Consider the following 23590-nt stretch of genomic DNA (forward strand, 5'->3'; position numbering starts at 1 on the left):
TGGGAAGATGTTTCAATTAGCAGGAGACGCTAGGACCGGATGGCACAGCCTTAGAGTAAAGGGAAGACCCTTTAGAATGGAGATGAGGACAAACTTCTTCAGCCAGAGAGTAGTGAATCTATGGAATACATTGCCACAGAAGGCAAAATCGGATGTAATGGTGTTACAGTTAAATAAAGGTAATTATGAGGGCATGAGAGAGGAACTGACGAAAATAGACTGGAAGCAGAGCCTAGCAGGGAAGACAGTAGAGCAAAAATGGCAGGAGTTTGTGGGTAAAATTGAGAACACTGTACAGAGGTTCATCCCCAAGAAGAGAAAGATTATCCGGCAAGGGATTAGACAGCCATGGCTGACAAAGGAAGTCAGGAAATCTATCAAAGAAAAAGAGAGATCCTATAAAGTGGCCAAGAGCACTGGGAAATCAGAAGATTGGGAAGGCTACAAAAACAAACAGAGGATAACAAAGAGAGAAATAAGCAAGTAGAGGATCAAATATGAAGGTAGGCTAGCCAGTAATATTAGAAATGATAGTAAAAGTTTCTTTCAATACATAAGAAACAAACGACAGGCAAAAGTAGACATTGGGCCACTTCAAACTGATGCTGGAAGCCTAGTGATGGGAGATAAGGAAATAGCAGGAGAACTTAATAAGTACTTTGCATCAGTCTTCACAGTGGAAGACATGAGTAATATCCCAACAATTAAAGGGAGTCAGGGGGCTGAGTTGAGTTTGGTTGCCATTACAAAAGAGAAAGTGCTAGAACAGCTAAAAGGTCTTAAAATTGATAAATCTCCTGGCCCCGATGGGCTACATCCTAGAGTTCTGAGGGAGGTGACTGAGGAAATAGCGGAGGCGTTGGTTGAGATCTTTCAAAAGCCACTGGAGTCAGGGAAAGTCCTGGATGATTGGAAGATCGCTGTTGTAAACCCCTTGTTCAAGAAAGGATCAAGACAAAAGATGGAAAATTATAGGCCAATTAGCCTAAACTCGGTTGTTGGTAAAATTCTAGAATCCATCATTAAGGATGAGGTTTCTAAATTCTTGGAAGAGCAGGGTCGGATTAGAACAACTCAACATGGATTTAGTAAGGGGAGGTCGTGCCTGACAAACCTGTTGGAGTTCTTTGAAGAGGTGACAAGTAGGTTAGACCGGGGAAACCCAGTGGATGTGGTTTACCTAGACTTCCAAAAGGCCTTTGATAAGGTGCCACACGGGAGGCTGCTGAGCAAGGTGAGGGCCCATGGTGTTCGAGGTGAGCTACTGGTATGGATTGAGGATTGGCTGTCTGACAGAAGGCAGAGAGTTGGGATAAAAGGTTCTTTTTCGGAATGGCAGCCCGCAGGGTTCAGTGTTGGAGCCGCAGCTGTTCACATTATATATTAATGATCTGGATGAAGGGACTGGGGGCATTCTAGCGAAGTTTTCCGATGATACAAAGTTAGGTGGACAGGCAGGTAGTACTAAGGAAGTGGGGAGGCTCTAGAAGGATCTAGACAGTTTGGAAGAGTCGTCCAGGAAATGGCTGATGGGATTCAATGTGAGCAAATGCGAGGTCTTGCACTTTGGAAAAAAGAATACAAGCATGGACTACTTTCTAAACGGTGAGAAAATTCGTAAAGCCAAAGTATAGAGGGATCTGGGAGTGCTAGTTGAGGATTCTCTAAAGGTAAATATGCAGGTTGAGTCCGTGATTAAGAAAGTGAATGCAATGTTGTCAATTATCTCAAAAGGGTTGGAATATAAAAGCACCGTTGTGCTACTGAGACTTTATAAAGCTCTGGTTAGGCTCCATTTGGAGTACTGTGTCCAGTTTTGGTCCCCACACCTCAGGAAGGACATAATGGCACTGGAGCGTGTCCAACAGAGATTCACACGGATGATCCCTGGAATGGTAGGTCTAACATATGAGGAACGGCTGAGGATCCTGGGATTGTATTCATTGGAGTTTAGAAGATTAAGGGGAGATCTAATAGAAACTTACAAGATAATACATGGCTTGGAGAGAGTGGACGCTAGGAAATTGTTTCCGTTAGGCGAGGAGACTAGGACCTGTGGACACATCCTTAGAATTAGAGGGGATAAATTCAGAACAGAAATGCGGAGACATTTCTTCAGCCAGAAAGTGGTGGGCCTGTGGAATTCATTGCCGTGGAGTGCAGCGGAGGTTGGGACGCTAAATGTCTTCAAGGCAGAAATTGATAAATTCTTGATGTCACAAGGAATTAAGGGCTACGGGGAGAATGCGGGTAAGTGAGTTGAAATGCCCATCAGCCATGATTGAATGGCGGAGTGGACTCAATGGGCCAAATGGCCTTACTTCCGCTCCTATGTCTTATGGTCTTATGGTCTAAGGCTGTGGAAGCCAGATCATTCAGTATAGTTAACTTATATTCTTGACTGTTAACGGAATCAAAGGTTACAGGGAGAAGGTGGGAGAATGGGGTTGAGAAATTATCAGCCATGATTGAACGGTCGAGCAGACTCGATGGGCCAAATGGCCTAATTTCTGCTCCTATGTCTTATGGTCTTAGACTCTTTGAAAATGTTGACATTCTTGGTACAATATCTCTGTTTTTGTCTGTAACTCTAAGTTTCTCATCCTTAATGCCTATAGAATTAATATAATGAAATTATTTATGAAAATGAGCTTCCATTCTTTCATCTGTATTCCACATCCTGGCAGCTCTCAATCAAACAATCCTCACCCCCCCATCTGGATCATTTTCCCGTGACATAAAATCGATGATATTCATCCAATTATCAGCAGAAGTAGTATTTCACTAAGTATTCTACCAAAATCTCTCATCAACTTCCTCTAATAAGTCACCTCTTCGCTTTCTCTGTTCCAAGCAGAACAACTTTTCAAATAACTCCTCATCCCTGGTAACATCACAATGAAGCTTCTGTGCACCCTTTCTGAATCCCTTTATATCTTTCCTGAACTGCTGGGATCTATCTTGTTACTGAGAAAGCCAGATGAAGGGGTTTGACCAATTCCGATATTTATTTATAGGGAATATAGAGAATACATTTAAATTGGGGAAAATTGGGAGCTTTGCCAATCAGGCACTCTCATTGATCACGGCTCTACGCAGGAGATACAGCCTATAACATTTATTCTATAGCTTAACATACCACCATGGCTGAAAACAATTGAAGAGAAAATGAAGTAAATTAATAAGTAGAGATAAGAAGATGTCATGCCTGGAGTTTTAAAATCAGCAGTTTGTATGAAGAAGGAAGGCTGAGAGTGGGGAAGAAAGAGTAAATAATAAATGCCTTCATTTCATTCCAGAGGTAATACAGCAACCAAAGAAAACAGATCAAAGAATTACAAGAAACAAAACAAAAACTTCAGCTAAGCAGTGATCATCATGATTTCAATGAACAAATACATGAAAGATTATTGTGTGACTAAATCCAAACATATAAGCCGGAATTTAAGTCAACTGTTTGAGGAAGTGCCAAGTGATTTAAGATTACTTACATTCGCAAAAAGACAAGTTAAACTGAATGAGTGATCTTCAATAGATTTCAGAAACCCTCCCTTCCCCTCCCCATGCCAGTCCAAAACCAGCAATGTTAGGGTCCTAATAGCAATCAAGATGGTGTACCTTAGCAAGTTTTCCTAAAAAAAATTCCACAGTTATAGAACAACAGAGAAACAGGGGGAAAAAAACTAACCTGTTACTGGAGGTTTCCCAAGGTGTTGCATGGTGACAGCCAGAGGTTTTGCTATGTTGCCATTCCTGGACAGGTCCTGGCATCCTGGGTAATTGGCAGCAGATGATACTGGACACAGGTTAAATGTTGACTCTGTAATGTATGAAGTATTATATTTTAAACAACTTTAATTATCTCACAGTACAGCTAAGAGTTTTATAAAGTTGAATACTTGTAACATTCAGGCCCCCAACTTGATAATGCAGCCTTTTTTAATCGTTAATCTGCTTATGCCACTTAAATTTATGATCATGATCTGTGCCTTCAATAACACCAAATCACAAAAACTTAAGTGACTTTGAAGTATTAGAAGAAACGTAAGAAAATAAAATATTTCTAATAAACTTCCAGCTGTAGTTTTAAAAAAATTAATATGATTTGGGATATTTTTAGCCACTATGCCAGTGAATTGATGATTAAGTAACTATAGAAAATAAACAGCTTGTTCAGATGTCTGCTTATAAGTATAATAGCTAATATAATGCAGAACTTTGTCGAAATTATTTGCAGTCGCAAGTTGCTCACACTGTAGTAAATTCAGCTATTTCTAACAAGACACTTACCAAACCCTCCAAGTTGACTGGACCTAGTTCTACTACAACAACATTTAAATAAAACAAAATTAAGTAAAATAAAATTCATTCAATGAATGTGCCTTTCACACAACACACACAATTACATTTTATATCACCACCAATTCTACATGACGGTACAATTTTACTTTTATCTATGCTGTTATTTCTTTGTCTCCTCACCTCTCCTTCATGCTAGTTAATGTTTCTCTTCCCCATTCCGTAAATATCAAATATCAATAAACTTTTGTCAAGGATCATAATAACAAAATCCCTGCTACACTATGTTAAAGGAACTCCTACTAGGGTTAAGAAGAGTTCTAACTTTAGAAATGAACCATACTGACCTGGGAAAAATAAATCAGTTCCCATTTCCCTCTTGGTCACTATTGACTGAATTGATCTTGGCTAAAAGTGCTATTTGGGCACGATAGCTGCTCTGTGCATCTCTAAGGTAAACTCACTAAGAATGGGCATTGAGTTACAGTTCCATGCAGAAACTGTTAACCTTTTTCCAACATAAGCCAGTGTATTTCTGAGAATGGAGGACAGAACTGGAAAGACAGTAATGCTCTTCAGGTAGTTTGACCCCACAGTATGAAGATACAAGGTTTGTCCAATGATTTTTTACAAATTAGACTTTAATCTTAGCCACAATACTATCAGAAAAAGCTGAGTAAAGACCGAGTTTCATGCACGGACATAATTGAAAAGGACATAGTTAGCTTCATCTATTCTTGGACAAAGTTCTTCCTGATCACTTTGAAAGCAGTGTAGAAGTGATTGGATGTGGATTAGTTTGTTCCCTTCTCAGAAACCCAATGAAAAGGAGATGAAAGAATATTGTAAACATACAAATCTCATGTTCCCAATGAGAAGCCACTCTGTTGTGCCAAATCATTAATATTTCCCCATGCAAATTGGAATAGATTCCCAAAAAGCAGGAGCCCTATCCACTGTGACAAGACAGTGTGCAGATTTCAATGCATTTAAAGGGAACCTTCCCCTTGTGTGAAAAAAAATTCAGCTTATTATTTCACAGTACTGCTTTCATTTATGTTGTGTCACAGATAACACAATGTCTACATTGTCAAGGTGAAGAGAAAATGACACCACTTATATACCAAGTTAATAATTTCAAATGTTTCACATTGCACATCAGATTTTGAATCCATGTACTCAGCAACTGTAAAAACCTACCTGTCTGAGAACTAGCAACAGTAGTGCCGTAACCACTGGATGACACAGTGTCTATATTTGGAGAAGGTGCACCCACAACTGCAGCAACCGACTTGGTAGAGGGTAGTGCAGATGAATAACTGCTAGGCGACTGACGAGTCCGGCATTCTAATAACATTTCAAAGGAAGTGTTATTATTTTTAAATCCAGTGTCGGACTTACTGGCATTTCATGGCTATGCATGTGCTATACATTTTAAAATAAAAGCAAGGCCTCACACTGGACACAATCTGAAGCAGAGTCAGTTTCTACACCCAGTCTATCGTTTGCCAACACATATCTCTAAAGGTTCTTTATCATGTTAATGAAACAGCAAAAATAAATGTTAATACATACAGTACATTCCAAGTCAGGTCAAAAGTCTCCTCTAACTCTCTAAGTTCAGTAGTGTCCCTTCAACAATTTTCACCTTTAATGAATTAATTTTGGCAAACAGTGCCTTTTAAATAATGACGTCCATTCTCACATGACAGAAGAATTTAGGCGAGGCACCTTCATTCCAATCCAACTCATTTATTTACATCGAGCTGTTGGTAGAAGAATGGACACCTCTTCAACACAACACTAAGAAGAATTAAGCCAGAGACTTTTACAATCAAACCCTGGTATATGTCAGCCACATCCAAAATTTCTGGCTGAATTTCAGGAGTGTCAGTTTGTTTCAGATCTTTACGGCCATTCAAGAATGGACAATTTTGCTCATCCTTTTGGGCTGGATTCAAACCTTCATTTCATTATTAAGAGGTATGATAAACTGAAAAACTCCACACAATTCAAAATTCAAGACTCAGATACTGCAATGAAAGGCAATTCAAAGTAGTTTGGACATTTTGCAATCAACCTGTTCAGAGTTATTACGACATGCCTCTGGAGCAGGTAGGACTTGAACCTGGCTCTAAGTCAAAACAATTTAGATAGTTTCAAAAATAACTTGCTACCTCTCATATCATTGCCACTTGCTACAAATAACAGAAGAAATTTTCTTGTCCATTTGCAGGAGATGGTCCTTATTTTTCTGCTAAGTGCCATTGTTTAAATAATTCACTTTTTAAAGACTCATTAAGGAGTCTTTAAGTATATCTTTTCCATTCTATTTTTACTGTACAGCTTATTCAGAATAATATAAGATAGCAACAAAGTAACTGACAAGTTATTCAGAGGCAGTAAAATAAATCCAAAAAAACTATCTGAAAATCATTGTTCAATACAAGTGGCTAATGTACCAGGTTATGTACTCAGTATAATTACCTTTCCAGCAAATCAGTGGTCCTTTGGAGAAAATACCTTGAGAGTTTTTGACCAGGTAATATTTTAAGTGCTTCTGCTTCTTCGGCTGGGTTGTCAGCTTTAAGTTGATGTGATTGGAAAACTCAGTGAAATACCGAAATCCTTTCTCTCCACAGCCAATGCAGTTCCCCGAGAAACCTGTTGTCATGGGAACAGACGTAAGAGCAGATTGTGAGCATGCTGACTTATATGGATATGACTTAAGCTTCAGGAAGAAAAACACTGCTTGTTTTGAACCTTTTCAGAATCCTCATAGCTTATATAGCTAACTGCACGTCAACCTGATTACTACAAAATAAGGAACCAGAGAAAGTGCGGAGATTTGTGCAACACCAATGCCAGGCAATGATTATTCCCAACAAAACAGAATCTCGTCACCATCCCTTGATAGTGAATGGAATTTCCATCACTGAATGCCCAACTATCTACATTCTGGTGTAACCATTGACTGGACCAGTCATACAACTACCAAGGCTAAAAGTGCAGTTCAGTGATTAGGAATTCTGCAGTTAGTAGTTCAACTCTCAGCTACAAAGAACATAGAAAATGGGGGCAAGAGTAAACCATTTGGCCCTTTGAGCCTGCTCCACCATTCAAGACGATCACAGCTGACCATCCGACTTGTGATGTTCGTGCTTTTACCCTATACCCTTTGACACCTTCAATCTTAAGAATCATATCTAACTCCTTCTTGAAAACAGTCAATGTTTTGGCCTCAACCTTCCACTGTGGAAGAAAATTCCACATGATCTCTGGGTAAAGAAATTTCTCCTCAGATCAGTCCTGAATGGCCTGTATCCTATCCAAAGAAGAGATCAGAAGCTAGTTATGTTCCCTCAGGAATTTTTCTAGTCAACATGGACCTTCCACAAAATCAAGCACAACTGGGCAGAAATTCCCCAAAGAGCTTGCCGATCAGCAGCTGGAAGCTTACCATTGTCAGCAGCATTACGGGGAGTGGTGGCTGCCTCTTGTGATGTCCTCAAGGCTCAGACCAAGGATTACCATTGTAACCACTGGACACAGATGAGATGTGAGGGTATTGGCAGAAGGGAGTGGAGTCAGTGACAGGGGGCTGATTTTTAGCAGCCTTTTCTCTCCCAATGCTAGTAAATGAGTGAGCACTAAGTGTCCATCTGTGAGAGATGACTAGCAGACCAGAAAGGGCTTGCTGAGCTGGCTTTGGGAGGGATGGTGGTCCTGTTAAATTCCCAAGCTACAAACAGGTTCTGGAGGCACAATATCAGCTGATGTTGAGTGGCTCATTGATGAACCAAACTAATATTCCGCCATCAGCAAGTGGCACTCACATATTGATTCCTCTCTGCCCCAAACCTAATGAGGGCCAGGTTTCTTGAATCCCAGTATTCAAGGCAGTACTCCCACCCAATTCTGTCAGCCCACTTCATACTTACTCCAGGTTCAGTTAAATTCTGTCTAAGAAGTTCCAATTGAGAATGATGTTGGTTCTCCAGTGTAACTTTAGTCTGTCTGGTCAGAACTTAATGTTCTTCCCTATGGCAAGTGTGTCCAAGGAAAGTATGCAACCCACACACAATGAATAAGACTCAATTCACCACATAATAATTCAAATATATGAAAATATAGAGCAGTATATCGAATCACCAGTAAAAGGTATTGAACAGTGACTGACTTAATTGGAAAATAATTTTCTATTAATGACAAATTATACCATACAATCATTCTTCAGCTAAAATGTATTTAATTTGCTACAATGTGATCCATAATTGGAATATTCCCCAATTATGCAGTAGAGTACAATCAAGTATACTGTGTGAAACATGTTCAACATTAAATCTGTGGTAATTCTACAATTTCTGTCACCTGCATTCAAATAGTTCCATTATTATTTACTCAAATAGGTTGAATGCAACTTAGGGGTGGGCATAATGATCATTAACTTTCATAGAGAACTCTCTGCTTTGATAGATGTGCCAGCAGTGAAAGATTAGCAGAAAGTTTATCATCAAAAGTCCAAAACACCGACAGACATGCCCCTTTGATCATAAGAAATGGGGCAAGTCTCCTATTTGGAAATTTAAAGGACTACTTTAAATGAGAATTGGGTGCCAGCCTAAATTTTTAAATCATTGGCCTCTCTCTGGCTGATTGTGGCAGCATCCTGTTTGTAGACATTTATACAAATGCAAACACACATTCAGAAGAAATCTGCTGTTTAACTGAAAAATGTGCTGTCACACTACCAAATAACTTGCTGTCAGAAATAAGGTTATACTCACCTAAAAGTGCATTCTTTCCATTGTCATCTGGCAGAAAGCGTTTATCTACTGCGCAGATCAGAATGTGCTCAGGGAGATTTGGAGATTTGGCTCCTACCAGCACAAACCCTGGTGGAATGTCAATTTGTTCAGTAGAGAGTGATACTAGACGCAGGTCTTTGCCAGCTTGGCAGAAACCTAAATCAAAGAAAAAACATTATTAATTGATAAACAATGTGACTTATTTGAACAATGTTTCAAAACAAATCAACAAATATATTTTAAAAGGTTCCTTAGGAAATGAAAAAGACGACTTTGCTTTGAAATAGCTTTAAGTGTTAGTGTTAATATATTTGTGTGCTTATTGGGTTAACAATAATGTAATGGCTATTAATCCAGAGGCCCAGCATAATGCTCAGGGCAGAAGTTTCAAATCCCACCAAGGCCACTGTGAAACTTCAATTCAGTTAATAAAATTTGGAATATAAAATAAATCTCAGTAATAGTTACCATGAAATTACTATCAATTGTTGGAAACCCAGCTGGTTCATCAAATGAATCTGCCATCCTTATGTGACCTGTTCTACATATGATGTTATACTCCAAACAATAACTTCATTGAAACAGAATTCAAGTTCATAATTATATGAGAGAGCCTTATTTTAATTAGCCAGGCACCATTAAATTCTCTCCCCATATTTATACAATTAAACTAAACACAAATAATTCTTCAGTCACATGTCCATCATCAGTTCTCTCATTCTATTAGGTCTTAAGCGTATTCACACCATATTAGATGAAAGCAGATCCCCTCTTCTTAGATAAATCAATCAATAATAAAACAAAGGTAAAGTTGTCATAGTTTTACTGGACCATAACATAGCACATTCATCACAGACAAATGACTGGTGGTGGTTTAACCTGAGGGTCACCATTCCTCAAGTAAGGGGAGAGGGTGGGAGGCAGGGTCCTTCATGGCAATCTCATCGTGTGCAGGAATTGAACCCACCCTGTTGGCATCTGTCTGAGTTGCAAACCAGCCAACCAGCCAAGTGAGCTAATCAAAAAACACGCAGAATGATAATAGGTTATATTCTTCACACATTCAAAGTTGTGAATGGCCTTTCTTTCAAAACATCCAACAGTTTTAAAACTTGTGATTTCTTGACATATCTTGGAAATGCTGACAAGAGGACATTGTTGGTGGTTTATGACCTTATTTAAAGAATTCTTAATCTCCCAAACTTCCGTCCTGGAAGACAGCTGCTCTGTTGAAGTACACAATTTCTTCCTTGTAGTATGCTCGATTTCTGGATCAGGCAATCACTTTCTAACGGGAAGGGATAGTTTCTCTTTTTGCAGTATCCTGGATGCTTAAACCACATAATACCTTCTTCTTAACTCTGTCCTGAATCTGTGGACATTGGTTTAGCTCACATGGAGTCATATTTAGCTTAACTCCCTTAAGGTGCTTTTAAAGTTGGACATTTTTAGCCCATTGTCTGACTGGTGAGAAAGATTGCTAAAGTCTTGGATATCACTGGCATTGACTGTTCTGCTTTAGAAGACAGAGGATTAAACATTTCAACCAGTCCTGTGAAGTCTGTGACTTCCTCCATGTTGACAGTATTAAATATGTTAGGTGGTTGGTTGTTTTTTCCTAAACAAAGCAGCTGATTATAGAACATAGAACAGTACAGCACAGAACAGGCCCTTCAGCCCACGATGTTGTGCCGACCACTGATCCTCATATATGCACCCTCAAATTTCTGTGACCATATGCATGTCCAGGAGTCTTTTAAATGTCCCCAATGACCCTGCCTCCACAACTGCTGGCAACGCATTCCATGCTCTCACAACTCTCTGTGTAAAGAACCCGCCTCTGACATCCCCTCTATTCTTTCCTCCAACCAGCTTAAAACTATGACCCCTCGTGTTAGTCACTTCTGCCCTGGTTATGGAGTGGAACTTTTGAGTATTTCTCACCTTTAATGTGGGAGTAAGGCTTTGTAGTTTATGCTTAGGTATCCAGTCTTTTTTTTCTTGTTTTTCTTACAAAACATCATATTGGATATAAAATTGATACAAATATGAAATAAAAAAATCTTCTTGGCCTTTGGCTGATTTTCCTAAACTTATTTCCTTATTCCTCAGGAATCTCTAACTTCACTTGCTGAAGCTTTCAGTTCTTGCTTTCATTACCTCCTTTGTTAAGACTCTTTATCTGCAATAAGAATCAGGTGTATGACAAATAGTGCAGTTCTCCAATATTCCCTCTCATTGAGTCATGGGACAGGAAGATTCAGTCACACTGATATGTAGATCAAAAACAGCAAAGATCACCCAAATATTAACAAAATAATCTGAGGTGCTGAATCAAAATCACACAGATAGGGAATTCTGATGATTGCACATTAAAAGTAGCAATTCTTAAACATTGGTTGAATCCTAACTTAAGTCCTTTATTACATATATTCAACGGTTATGATGAAAAAGTCCTTTTAGAGTTGTTCCAAGGTTAACTTTGCATGGTTTCCAAATATACATATTCAAACACACGTATTACAATGATGTGTTTACACAAGTTTAACACCATCACATTGGTACAACTGCCAACAAAATTATAGTAGGAACATTAAGGCCATCAGCATGGCTCATGTTAATTGCAAGTTTTGCCGATAAATTTGAACAAAGTTATGTGATTCAACAGTTCTCAACCAGGCTGGGCACCGCAAAGTTAATCTGAGTTTCTGACATTCATTCAGTTTAGCAGTGGTAGATTTTTCAAAAATGTCTCTATTTTCTCTCATGGTTCACACTCCTTTGTTTCTCTTTTCACCTTCACAATTTTAAACTTTTTCTTCTCCTAAAATTCATTTCATTTCCTCCTTCACTTCTATGTTACTTTATTTTAAAATTTGTTATTTTAAAATTTTCCATGATCCTCTTTCGCTCATCTTCACTTTTGCTTTCCACCATCTTTATTTAGGTCTTTGTTTCATCTTCATTATGGTTTCTTTTTTCTAACTAACACTGGACTCTTTCCCTCTCTCCAACTTCTTCGCATCCATTGTACCTTTCTTCTTAGAGTTATAAAGTCATAGAGCTGTACAGCATGGAAACAATCCCTTTTGTCCAACACGTCCATGCTGACCAGATATCCCAAATTAATCTAGTCCTACCTGCCAGCATTTGGCACATATCACTCTAAACCATTTATATTCATGTACCCATCTAGGTGCCTTTTAAATGTTGTAATTGTACCAACCTCCACCACTTCCTCTGGCAGCTCATTTCATACACGCACCACTCTTTGTGTGAAAACGTTGCCCCTTAGGTCCCTTTTAAATTTTTCCCCTCTCACCCTAAATCTATGCCTGCTAGTTTTGGATCCCCCTACACTTGGGAAAAGACCTTGGCTATTCACCCTATCCATGCCCCTCATGATTTTGTAAACCTTTACAAGGTCACCCCTCAGCATCCTACGCTCCAGGGAAAATAGCCCCAGCTTATTCAGCCTGCCCCTATAGCTCAAACCCTCCAACCCTGGCAACGTCGTTATAAATCTTTCTGAACCCTTTCAAGTTTCACAACATCCTTCCTATAGCAGGGAGACCAGAATTGAATGCAGTATTTCAGAAGTGGCCTAACCAATGTCCTGTACAGTTTCAACATGACCTCCTAAATCTTATACTCAATGCACTGGCCAATAAAGGCAAGCATACAAACGCTTTCTTCATTATCCTATGTACCCACCACTCCACTTTCAAAGAACTAAGAACCTGCAGTCCAAGGTTCCATTGTTCAGCAACACTGCCCAGGACCTCACAATTAAGTGTATAAGTCCTGCCCTGATTTGCCTTTCCAAAATGCAGCACCTCACACTCATCTAAATTAAACTTCATCTGCCACTCCTCAGCCCATTGGCCCACCTGATCAAGATCCTGTTGAACTCTGAGGTAACCTTCTTTGCTGTTCACTTCACCTCCAATTTTGGTATCATCTGCAAACTTATTAACCATATCACCTATGTTCAAATCCAAATCATTTACGTAAAAGACGAAAAACAGTGGACACAGCACCAATCCTTATGGCACACTGCTGGTCACAGTCCTCCAATGTGAAAAGCAACTCTTCACCACTATCCTCTATCTTCTACCTTCAAGCCAGTTCTATATCCATATGGCTATTTCTCCTTGTATTCCATGTAATCTAACCTTGCTAACCAGCCCATCATGAGGAACCTTGTCAAATGCCTTATTGAAGCCCATCACTGTGCCTTCATCAAACCTCTTCATCACTTCTTCAAAAAACTCAATCAAGTTTGTGAGACACTATTTCCCACACACAAAGTTATGCTGACTATCTCTAATCAGTCCCTGCCTTTCCAAATGCATGTACCTCAGAATCCCCTCCAACAATTTGCTCACCACTGATGTCAGGCTCACCTGTCTGTAGTTCCCTAGCTTTTCCTTACCACCTTTCTTAAATAGTGGCACCACATCAGCCATCTTCCAGTTTTCCAGCATCTCACCTGTGGCTACTGAGGATACAAATATCTCAGTAAGAGCCCATCTTCCTACAAAGTTCTAGGGTACAGCTGATCAGATCCTAGGGATTTATCCACCTGTATGCATTTTAAGGTGTCCAGCGTCTCATCCTTTGTAATATGGACACTTTTCAAGATGTCGTTATCTATTTCACCCAGTTCTCTAGCTTCCATATCCTTCTCCAGAGTAAACACAAAAGCAACATACTCGTTTATTATCACCCCCGCACCCCCCACTCCCCCACCATCTCCTGTGATTCTTCTTTTGTACTTTTAAGTTTTCTTTCACTGTATTTTCCACAATATTGAGGTTATTTAGGAATTACCATGGGAAAAATGAAGTTGCGCATCGGGTCTTTGAGTGAGAAAGCTTTTATTTACTTAAAGGATTGGAATAGTTGAAGAAAGCAGGAGTAATGCAAATATCAAAGCAAAACTAAAGCATAAAGGAGAGTGACTTTAAAAAAATTAGCAGAAGGAGCATTTGAACAAGATACCAAGAATAGATTCTCAAATTCACGGGTGGATCAGGAAAGGATGTGAAATAGACTGTCAGGGAAAAAATTGAGGGACTATGATTATTAATATATAACTGGCAATTAACACTAAATTCTAAGTGCATTCAAGCTGTTTTGAAACATTTTCACAAGCAGAAGCAGATCACTTTTGAGTTGGCAGGCTGTAACTAATGGGGTATGGTAAGAATCTATGCTTGAGGCTCAGCTATTTATAATCTTTGTCAAGATGTTGGGATGGAGCGTAATGTATCCAAGTTTGAGTAAGTGAAAAAGTAAGAATAGTGGGACATAAAAAAGCTGCAAATAGATACAGGTATGTTGGAGGGTGAGAAAAATCACTGGAGCTACAAATCTGATGTGGAACGATTCCCATCTCACCAAGCACACAAATCTTCAGGGGCAATGGTGGGAGTACACACAAATATAACACATTTTTTAAAGCACTTACTGGCAGTATTCTGGTAAATAGGCTTGCCCATCACTTTGCTGTGAGTTCATATGAATATATGAGTAAATAGGTCTAAATGGGAAGGGTGGGTAGTGCAAGCGTGCAATATTCTATTGAGATAACTGGGTAGGATGTCAGGTTGCTAGGTGGGTCGTGATGTGAAATAGTATCGGGGGCACAGAGTGTAATGGAATGTATAGGACAAACAGAAAAGTGATAAGGAGGAAGATGGCCTGGTCAAGGGAAGAATTGACTTATGAGCTTGGGTTGGGTCAGGTTGGGTGCGAGATTGAAGGGGGTTGATGGATCAGCCAAGAGATTGGGGTTTACGGGGTGACAGAGGATTGAGATTATGGTTGGATGGTTGAAAGGTCAGTGGGTTTTGGGGGTGGGTCAGTGAGGACTAAGTGTGGTCAGCTGATAGGTATCAAAATGTTACATATAGATTTGATCTGATTTGTACCAATAATACTGTGCATGACACATCAGTTCAAACCACATTCAGAGCTCATTCATATCATTGTTTCATGCTAGAAGAATGACTGTGTACTGATGGAGCCTTTGCAAACTCACAAACAAATTCACGATTGGCACTCCTATTCATGTCGGTACTTACATTCTAGAAGACAAAGTGATACTCACCATCTGTTGTGCAGGATCCTTCTGGGACATGTTTCTGCATGTATGTAATAGGTGGGCTGTTTGACTCAGACATTTCCTCTTCTTCTTCCTCTTCTTCATTGTCCATTCCATTACCAACTTGTATGGCTGGGAATCCAGAAGAGCTGCTCTGTGCATAGCGATGAACTTCAATATCTTTATCAAGGTCCTCTATTTTTGGTTTAACATCTGCTTTATAAAAAAACAATTTCAGGCACTATTTACAATTGGCTCAAATCTATATCATTTACTCAGAGTACCAGGGAGATTGCCAGCAAACTCGTCAATTTCTGAAGCATTAAAAACGCATCTCTGTTTACCAGGTCAATCCCTTCCATTCTCCGAAACAACTGGGGAGGCTTACCATTGCCTGGAGCCAGAGACAGAGCTTCTCCCATGATTAAGTGGGCCAGGCTCCATTCTTCCAGCAGAATGGGCTGAAATAAGTTTAGTTAGATTATTTATCTTAGCTAACCCTCTTAAAAGCAGAAATGAGGATTTTTGTACTGAATTGGGATCATATTTGCACATTCTTCCCGTGTCTGCGTGGATTTTCTCCGGGTGCTCCAGTTTCCTCTCAGAATCCAAACATGTGCAGGTTAGGTGAATTGGCCATGCTGAATTGCTCATTGTGTTCAGGGATGTGTAGGCTAGGTGCATGAGTCAGGGGAAATGTAGAGTAATAGGGTAGCGGAATGAGTCTGGGTGTGATACTCTTTGGAGGTTGGAATAGTTTGGCCAAATGGCCTATTTGTACACTATAGGGATTTTATGATTATATGATATTTCAGACGATTTACTTCACACTTATCTGGGTTAAATTCCCTCTGCCACTGATGTAACCATCTGACCAATCCATCTATTTCCTCTTGTGACCGAAGATGTTCTTCCTCAGTCAACCACACAGCCAATCTTCATGTCATTTATAAACTCAGTTAACACTGCCTCCCGCTCACATTTTCTTCATTATCATTAATATATATATAATTATATATTTGAAATGTATGCAGATATGAACAACAAGGAACCTAATACTAATTCTTGTGGTATGTCACTAGACATTAACCTTCAGTCACACAAACAGCCTGTTACCACCACTAAGTCAATTTAGATACAAATTGCCAAGTTACTCTAAATGCCACAAGCTCTTATACTCTGTATCAGTCTCCTTTTTGTCAAAGACTTTGTTGAAATCACCATAAACTACACTACCCTCACCTACAACCCAAGTCCCCTCCTCAACAATGCAATTAAATTTCTCTGGCAAAGCTATGCTGAATATTTCTGATCAAACCTTGTCTCTCATGGGGAGATTGATTCTCCCTGCAGAATTTTTCCAGTAGTTTCCCTACCATTGATGGGAGACTCATTGATCTATAATCCCTGGTTGGTTCAGCTTTGCCACCCTTCTTGAAAAGTGGAACCACAATAGCTGTCCTTCAGTCCTCTGGCACCTCCACTGTAGTCAGAGACAAGTTAAAACTTTGCGTCAGAGCTCAAATTAAGAATAGATTTTTCTTAACCTCTGTCATGCTTTTAAACATTCGCAGCAAATTTTCTTGTGACTTCCTTTTCAAGGAAATCAATCCCAATTTCTCAAACCATTCCTCAAAACTGGTGTCTAATTGCTGGTATTACTTTCATAAACCTCTTCAGCACTCTCTAATGCATTCACATCCTTCCTTTGGTGTAGCACCCAGAACATTCAGCTGAGATCTAATCAGTACCTTACAGAAGTTGACCAAAACTTCCCTGGTCTTAAAATCATTGCTCAAAAATATGAAGTATAGAATAATTATACTTTACTAGAGGCTTGTTCTGCCACCATTCATGGCTATCTAGATATATACCCAGGTCACCGTGCTCCAGTACATCGTTTAGAGTAGTATGCTTCATTTTATACCATCTCTCAAGGTTCTTTGGACCAGAGTGCATCACCTCAATTCTCTACACTGAACCTCATCTACCATTTACGCACCCACTCCACCACGTGTCAACGTCCTTTTGAAGTTCTAACTGGCTTCCTCACGTGTTCACAAGTCTTTTAAATTTGTCTTGTTCATAAACCTTGAAATTATCCCCTGCACACCAAGATCTAGATCATTTTACATCAGCAAGAATCTCCATACAAACCTCTGGGGAACACAACTGCAACTTTCTTCCAGACTGCAAAATATCCATTAACCATTATGTTGCATTTCCTACTGCACAATTTTGTATTAGTGTTGCTACTGTCCCTTTTATTCCCTGATCTATAACGTTCATTGCAAGTCAGGTGTGTGGCCCTGTGTCAAACAACTTTTGGAAGTCCATGTACAACACATACCCCCTAGTGATCCTTTCTGTTACCAATCCATGATTAATGATTGGTAATCATTAATATGGTAATCATTGTTACTGAAACACATAAGGGGCTTAATAATTCTTAAGGGGCTTGACAGGTTTAATGCTGAGAAGATGTTTCCCTCCTTGGGAGAGCCTAGGTCCAAAGGGCATTTTCTCAGAATAACAGAATGCCTGTTTAAGATCTCGATGAAGGGGAATTTCTTCTCTCAGAGGGTTGAGAGTCTTTGGAACTCTTTGTCACAGGAAGCTGTGGGGGCAGAGTCATTGTTTATACTTAAGGCAGAGATAGACATGTTCTTGATCTGTACGGGAATCAAGGGTTATGAGGAAAACACATGAAAGTGGATATGAGAATGTTGGATCAGCCTTTATCCTACTGAATTGCACAGCAGGCTTGAGGTGCTAAATAGCCTACTCCTGTTCCTATTTCTTATGGTTATTCGAAGATTCTTCCAAAAAAGAATCCACAACTTCTAATTTTCCAAAGTACATTTTAATTTATTAACTCTGCGTTTATATTCTTTTTACCTTTTTACCTTTTATATTTTTAGAAAAATATAAGATTGTGGGATTGGGGAGAAGAGAAAGTATATGTTTAGTCATGATACACCAGGGATTTGGTGAACTATCTGATCCCATACTGCCTATCAATTTGCAAATACAGGTAGTGGCAATAGTCGCTTCATGTATGTGTGAAATGGAGGTAACCTGGAGAGATCCAACAAGTCTAACTGCAACATGATGCACATTATATCCACTCACACAGAAGTGTGGTAACTGCAGCAATCCAGGCATTCAAAGTAATAAGGCATCACTGGAAAGATCTAAAGGTTTCTGTAAGGTGTAGGGTTAAAATTGTGCAGAATAAGGGAACAGGTTTTGCTTCTGCAAAAGTTTACATTATAAAATTAGGCTGCACATGCCAATACTAAACAGTGAGAAGCAAAAACAGGTAGAATTATCTATGACTAATAGGGCAGAGCAACCGTGTAGCAGGATGTACCAGGCATAGGCAAACAGAAGAAGCGAAAACAGGTAGAATTATCTATGGCTAATAGGGCAGAGCGACCGTGTAGCGGGATGTACCAGTAACAGGAGAATAATGTGCCAGTCGCAGGAGGGATGTGGCTAACAGATGGAATTTAGTTTGGCAGGATGATTGCACGAAGACAGCAAACTATGCCAGGATAGTCACATATAAGGGATGAGATAAATAAGAGTAAGGGGCGACAGGCTTAGAGTAATGAGAGAAGTAAACAGAGGCGGAGAGAAGCTAGACAAAGGTGGAGTGAAGCTAGAGCTTGTGATAGACTACGCGCTACAGCAAAAGTAACCAATGGGGTGAAAGGGGAGGACAGAGATGTAGCTGAACAGCAAAAATCAGAATGTAACCCTCAGATCAGGGTGCTTACTCATTAGGCACCCGTTCTTGCAAGTACATATCAATAAAATTCGCTGCTTCAGAATTTGACTCTGACTGAAATTTATTAATATGTGAGTTTTGTTTCTCACAATTTCCAAATGGAAGGTAAAGTTGTTTCTGAACACCCCTTGCATAAATCTTTATCAGTAGCATAGCTAAGGACTTTCATGGCTAAATCAAAGTATTTATGATTATTTTCAAGCAAACTAATAGCTCAAATTATCCTGTGCTCAACATCATAGGAAAATGCGTCTGGGTGGGTTATTCTTTGGAGGGTCAGTGTGGACTTGTTGGGCCAAAGGGCCTGTTTCCACACTGTAGATAACCTAATCTAATCTAATCAAATCTAATCAAATCACTGAGTTTCAAAGAACGGTACTTACACAGAAAGGAAATCCAGAATATTGAACTAATGTACAAAACACAGTACATTTCCAAAGGTATGGTTTGTAAATTAGAAAGACAACTTGTGATTGATAGTGTTCCCATGCACCTAATGCTTTGTCTAAGTAAAAGTTGCAAGTTTGGAAAGTGCTGTCAAAGGAGACTTGGTAAATAGTTACACTGCATATCATTTCACATAATGCAGCTACAGTGGAGGGAATGCAAGTTTAAGGTGCTGGTTGAACTACTGATCAAACAACCTGCTTTTCCCCGAATGGCACTGAACTTGAGTGTTGTTTAAGCAATGTTTATCCAGACAATTGCACAGTATCCTATCACATTCCTGATACGCCTTGTAGGTGGTGGAGGGGCGTAGAGGAGCTAGGAGGTGAGTTACTTATCCAGTCTGCCCATTCTCTTACTTGCTCTTGTTGCAACAATATTTATAAGGTTGATACAGTTAGGTTTCTGATCAAGGATGACTCAAGAATGAGGATAGTGGGAAATATGACATTGGTGATATAATTCATTGTTAATGGGAGTCATTTAGACCTTCTGTGCAAATTGTCAATGCCTGGCACAAATGTTATTTGTTACTGATCAGCACAACACTGAACATCGTTCAGTTCTTGCTGCATATAGACACAATCGTCTTTCATCTGTAGACTCTCTGATTCTATGTACTATTCCACTATATACTTATTATCCTCTTCCTCAAAGAATTAGAACAATTAGATTCCAAGAGGCAAATTAACTACTTCATAAAATGAAGTTATCTTTTGAAAACCCATGCAATTATAACAATCTTAGTTTAAAAGAGTCAGATGTTGTCAGTTATTTTATGGTTTAACATGTTGACATATATTAGTGAACAAAAGTCTTCAACATGCTTTCCATCCTGAGACACCATTCTGATTCTATCACTGTCACCTCTGCATTGCCAAGAACATGGTAGAAGGTAAGCAAAATCCTTGGAAGGTGGTGGTTTCGGTCTTCATATTTACAGATGGTGGACAGGTTCAGAGTTGCAGCAGTCACAATTGAAATTACTCAAGATAAATCTGATTTTATAAGGCAGTGTTGTAAGGTAATGCTTCCTAATGTTATTGTCCTTAACATACCACCTCACTCGGAAAGTTCCAAGTTATGGTGATGGCTTCACTGCAAAACTTTAAAGTGTTTCAATGGTTACTTCAATTTGTCAGAAGCGAAATATTTTTGGAAATATTAATGCAAATATACAGCATTATCCCTTCCATGTACATCTGCAAAGAGATGGCATTTATTTAAGCAAATCAAATTGCAATCATGGGATTCAGATATACTGCTTAAACATACCCAGGATTTGATTCATGCTATGGTATAAGCAAGACAATTCGCATGTGATTTTTACTCTCAATAAAGTACGAACCATCTGAAGAAATGTCAATTCAAAACATTGTTTTGCCATTTTCCCTCACACTTCCATTGTTCAACCTGCATAAACTCAATGGACAACAAACATGACTCTGTAGCACCTAGGCTTATGTCACTAAGGGTGCCATTTTGTTTCAAAAACATGTAATAGTGATTCTACAGATCCATGTGAATTCTTCCTCAACCTTCTACCTCCTTCATCTAATCCAGCCATAATGCATCCTCAAAGAATATTTCAGATCCCCAGGATCAAAGCTAAAGATCAGTGTATGAACCTGAATGTGCTGCTGCTGCTGAATATATGCATGAATAATTGAGAGGGCTCTTGTGGGGCAGTGATAGTGCCCTAACTCTGAGCCAGGGTTCAAATCTCACCTGCCAAAGAAATGTAATAACATTTCTAAACAAGTTGATTAGAAAATATCTATAAAAATCTATAAAAGGTCTGAGTATCAAAATGCTGAGCACTCTCTCTCTCTCGAGCCTCGTTTGAGAGTAGACTTTTGGGACTTAGTCATAGAGACATAGAAAAGTATAGCACGGAAACAGACTCTTCAGTCCAACTCATCCATGTCGACCAGATATCCCATCCCAATCTGGTCCCATCTGCCAGTACCTGGCCCATGTCCCTCTAAACCCTTCCTATTCATATGCTCATCTAGATGCCTTTTAAATGTTGCAATTGTGCTAGCGTCCACCACTTCCTCTGGCAGCTCATTCCATACACGTACCACCCTCTGAGAAAAAAAGTTGCCTCTTCGGTCTCTTTTATATCTTTCCCCTCTCACCCTAAATCTATGCCCTCTAGTTCTGGATTCTCCCAACCCAGGGAAGAGACTTTGTCTATTTATCCTATCCATGCCCCTCATGATTTTATAAACCTCTATAAGGTCACCCCTTAGTCTCCCACGCTCCAGGGAAAAGAGCCCCAGCCTATCGACCCTCTCACTATAGCTCAAATCCTCCAACACTGGCAACATCCTTGTCAATCTTTTCTGAACCCTTCCAAGTTTCACAACATCTTCCTGATAGGAAGGAGACCAGAATTGCACACAACATTCCAACAATGGCCTAATCAATGTCCTGTACAGTCGCAACATGACCTCCCAACTCCTGTACTCAATAAATAAAAGCAAATTACTGCAGATGCTGGAATCTGAAACCAAAAAAGAGAAAATCTCTGCAGGTCTGGCAGCATCTGTGCATAGAGGCACTGTCATTATCATCTCTTTATTGCTACCTTTGCTTCTGGAGCTATGACTCACCTTCTCTCCGCCTCATATAAATACCTCCCTATTTCTCCCCTTTTTTTAGCTTTGACAAAGGATTAGTTAGACTCGAAACGTCAGCTCTTTTCTCTCCATACAGATGCTGCCAGACCTGCTGAGATTTTCCAGCATTTTCTCTTTTGGTTCCTGTACTCAATGCTCTGACCAATAAAGGAAAGAATACCAAATGTTTTCTTCACTATCTATCTACCTGCGACTCCACTTTCAAGGAGCTATGAACCTGCACTCCAAAGTCTCTTTGTTCAGCAACACTCCCGAGGACCTTACTATTAAGTGTATAAGTTCTGCTAAGATTTGCTTTCCCAAAATGCAGCACCTCGCATTTATCTGAATTAAATTCCATCTGCCACTTCTCAGCCCATTGGCCCATCTGGTCAAGATCCTGTTGTAATCTGAGGTAACCTTCTTTGCTGTCCGCTAGACCTCCAATTTTGGTGTCATCTGCAAACTTACTAACTGTACCTCTTATGCTCACATCCAAACCATTTATGTAAATGACAAGAAATAGAGGACCCAGCACAGGCCTCCAATCTGAAAAACAACCCTTCACCACCACCCTCTCTCTTCTACGTTTGAGCCAGTTCTGTATCCAAATGGTGAGTTCTCCCTGTATTCTGTGAGATCTAACCTTGCAAGCCAGTCTCCCATGTCGAACCCCTTACTGAAGTGCATACAGATCACATCTACCGCTCTGCCCTCATCAATCCTCTTTGTTACTTCTTCAAAAAACTCAATCAAGTTTGTGAGACTTTCCATGCACAAAGTCATGTTGACTATCCCTAATCAGTCCTTGCGTTTCCAAATACATGTACATCCTGTCCCTCAGGATTCTCTTCAACAACTTGCCCACCACTGATATCTGGCTCACTGGTCTATACTTCTGGTCTAGACTTGGGGTTCAGATGCTTCATACCTATGCTGCCTAATTACTGGATCCAAATCTTTTGCAGGATTATGATATAATCATTGGATCATAGCTGGAAAAGTCCAATTTGGGTCTATCCAATTGAATGAAAGTTCAAAACCAGCCCACATAGCCCATTACCTACATTCCTACAATTAATTTTCTCACCAAGTCCATCTTAGAATTACGGTTATTTTAAGTTTTGCTTTCCTGCCTGACCATTCCATTTCAAATATTCACCCTATTTATGAAATTCCTATTCACTTTTGATCTCCTGATTTTCATCCAATGTTCCCTTAGTATCTTTCTAAGGTCTACGATAAATAGTTTCTCAGGTTTAAATGGTCAATAGCTTGAAGATGTTGCACATTATTTTCTGTTCCATTTATTATAAAACCCAGAATACAAGCAATTTTATCTATTCCTACTAAACACTGTATTTGCCTTCAGCAATGACCCCCAATCTTTTTATTGTTTTGTGTCCAGCTGATTAACAATTGATCTATCATTGTCATTCGTCAATTTGAGTGTAGATATTTTCTGATCAATCTGTTCACCTTTGGAACAGTTTGGACTTCAACCCAGGTC

The 23590-nt window shown here is 39.5% G+C and overlaps 1 protein-coding gene across 7 annotated transcripts in view; it reads right to left on the reverse strand.

Annotated features, from left to right (window-relative positions):
- The window catches only part of greb1l (GREB1 like retinoic acid receptor coactivator), a 348236-nt gene that overhangs the window by 111062 nt on the left and 213584 nt on the right, over positions 1–23590 (reverse strand). For 5 of the 7 annotated variants that reach the window (XM_072570405.1, XM_072570400.1, XM_072570403.1 and 2 more), the window contains 5 exons: positions 15223–15432; positions 9087–9263; positions 6787–6963; positions 5500–5646; positions 3689–3820 (listed from right to left, as the gene is read on the reverse strand). In XM_072570405.1, coding sequence (XP_072426506.1) covers positions 3689–3820; positions 5500–5646; positions 6787–6963; positions 9087–9263; positions 15223–15432 — 843 coding nt within the window. The remainder of the gene's footprint in view (positions 1–3688; positions 3821–5499; positions 5647–6786; positions 6964–9086; positions 9264–15222; positions 15433–23590) is intronic. The other 2 variants (XM_072570404.1, XM_072570406.1) reach the window with 1 other exon arrangement.

The sequence above is a fragment of the Chiloscyllium punctatum genome, chromosome 5, assembly GCF_047496795.1.
Source record: "Chiloscyllium punctatum isolate Juve2018m chromosome 5, sChiPun1.3, whole genome shotgun sequence".
In the NCBI taxonomy this organism is placed as follows: Eukaryota; Metazoa; Chordata; class Chondrichthyes; order Orectolobiformes; family Hemiscylliidae; genus Chiloscyllium; species Chiloscyllium punctatum.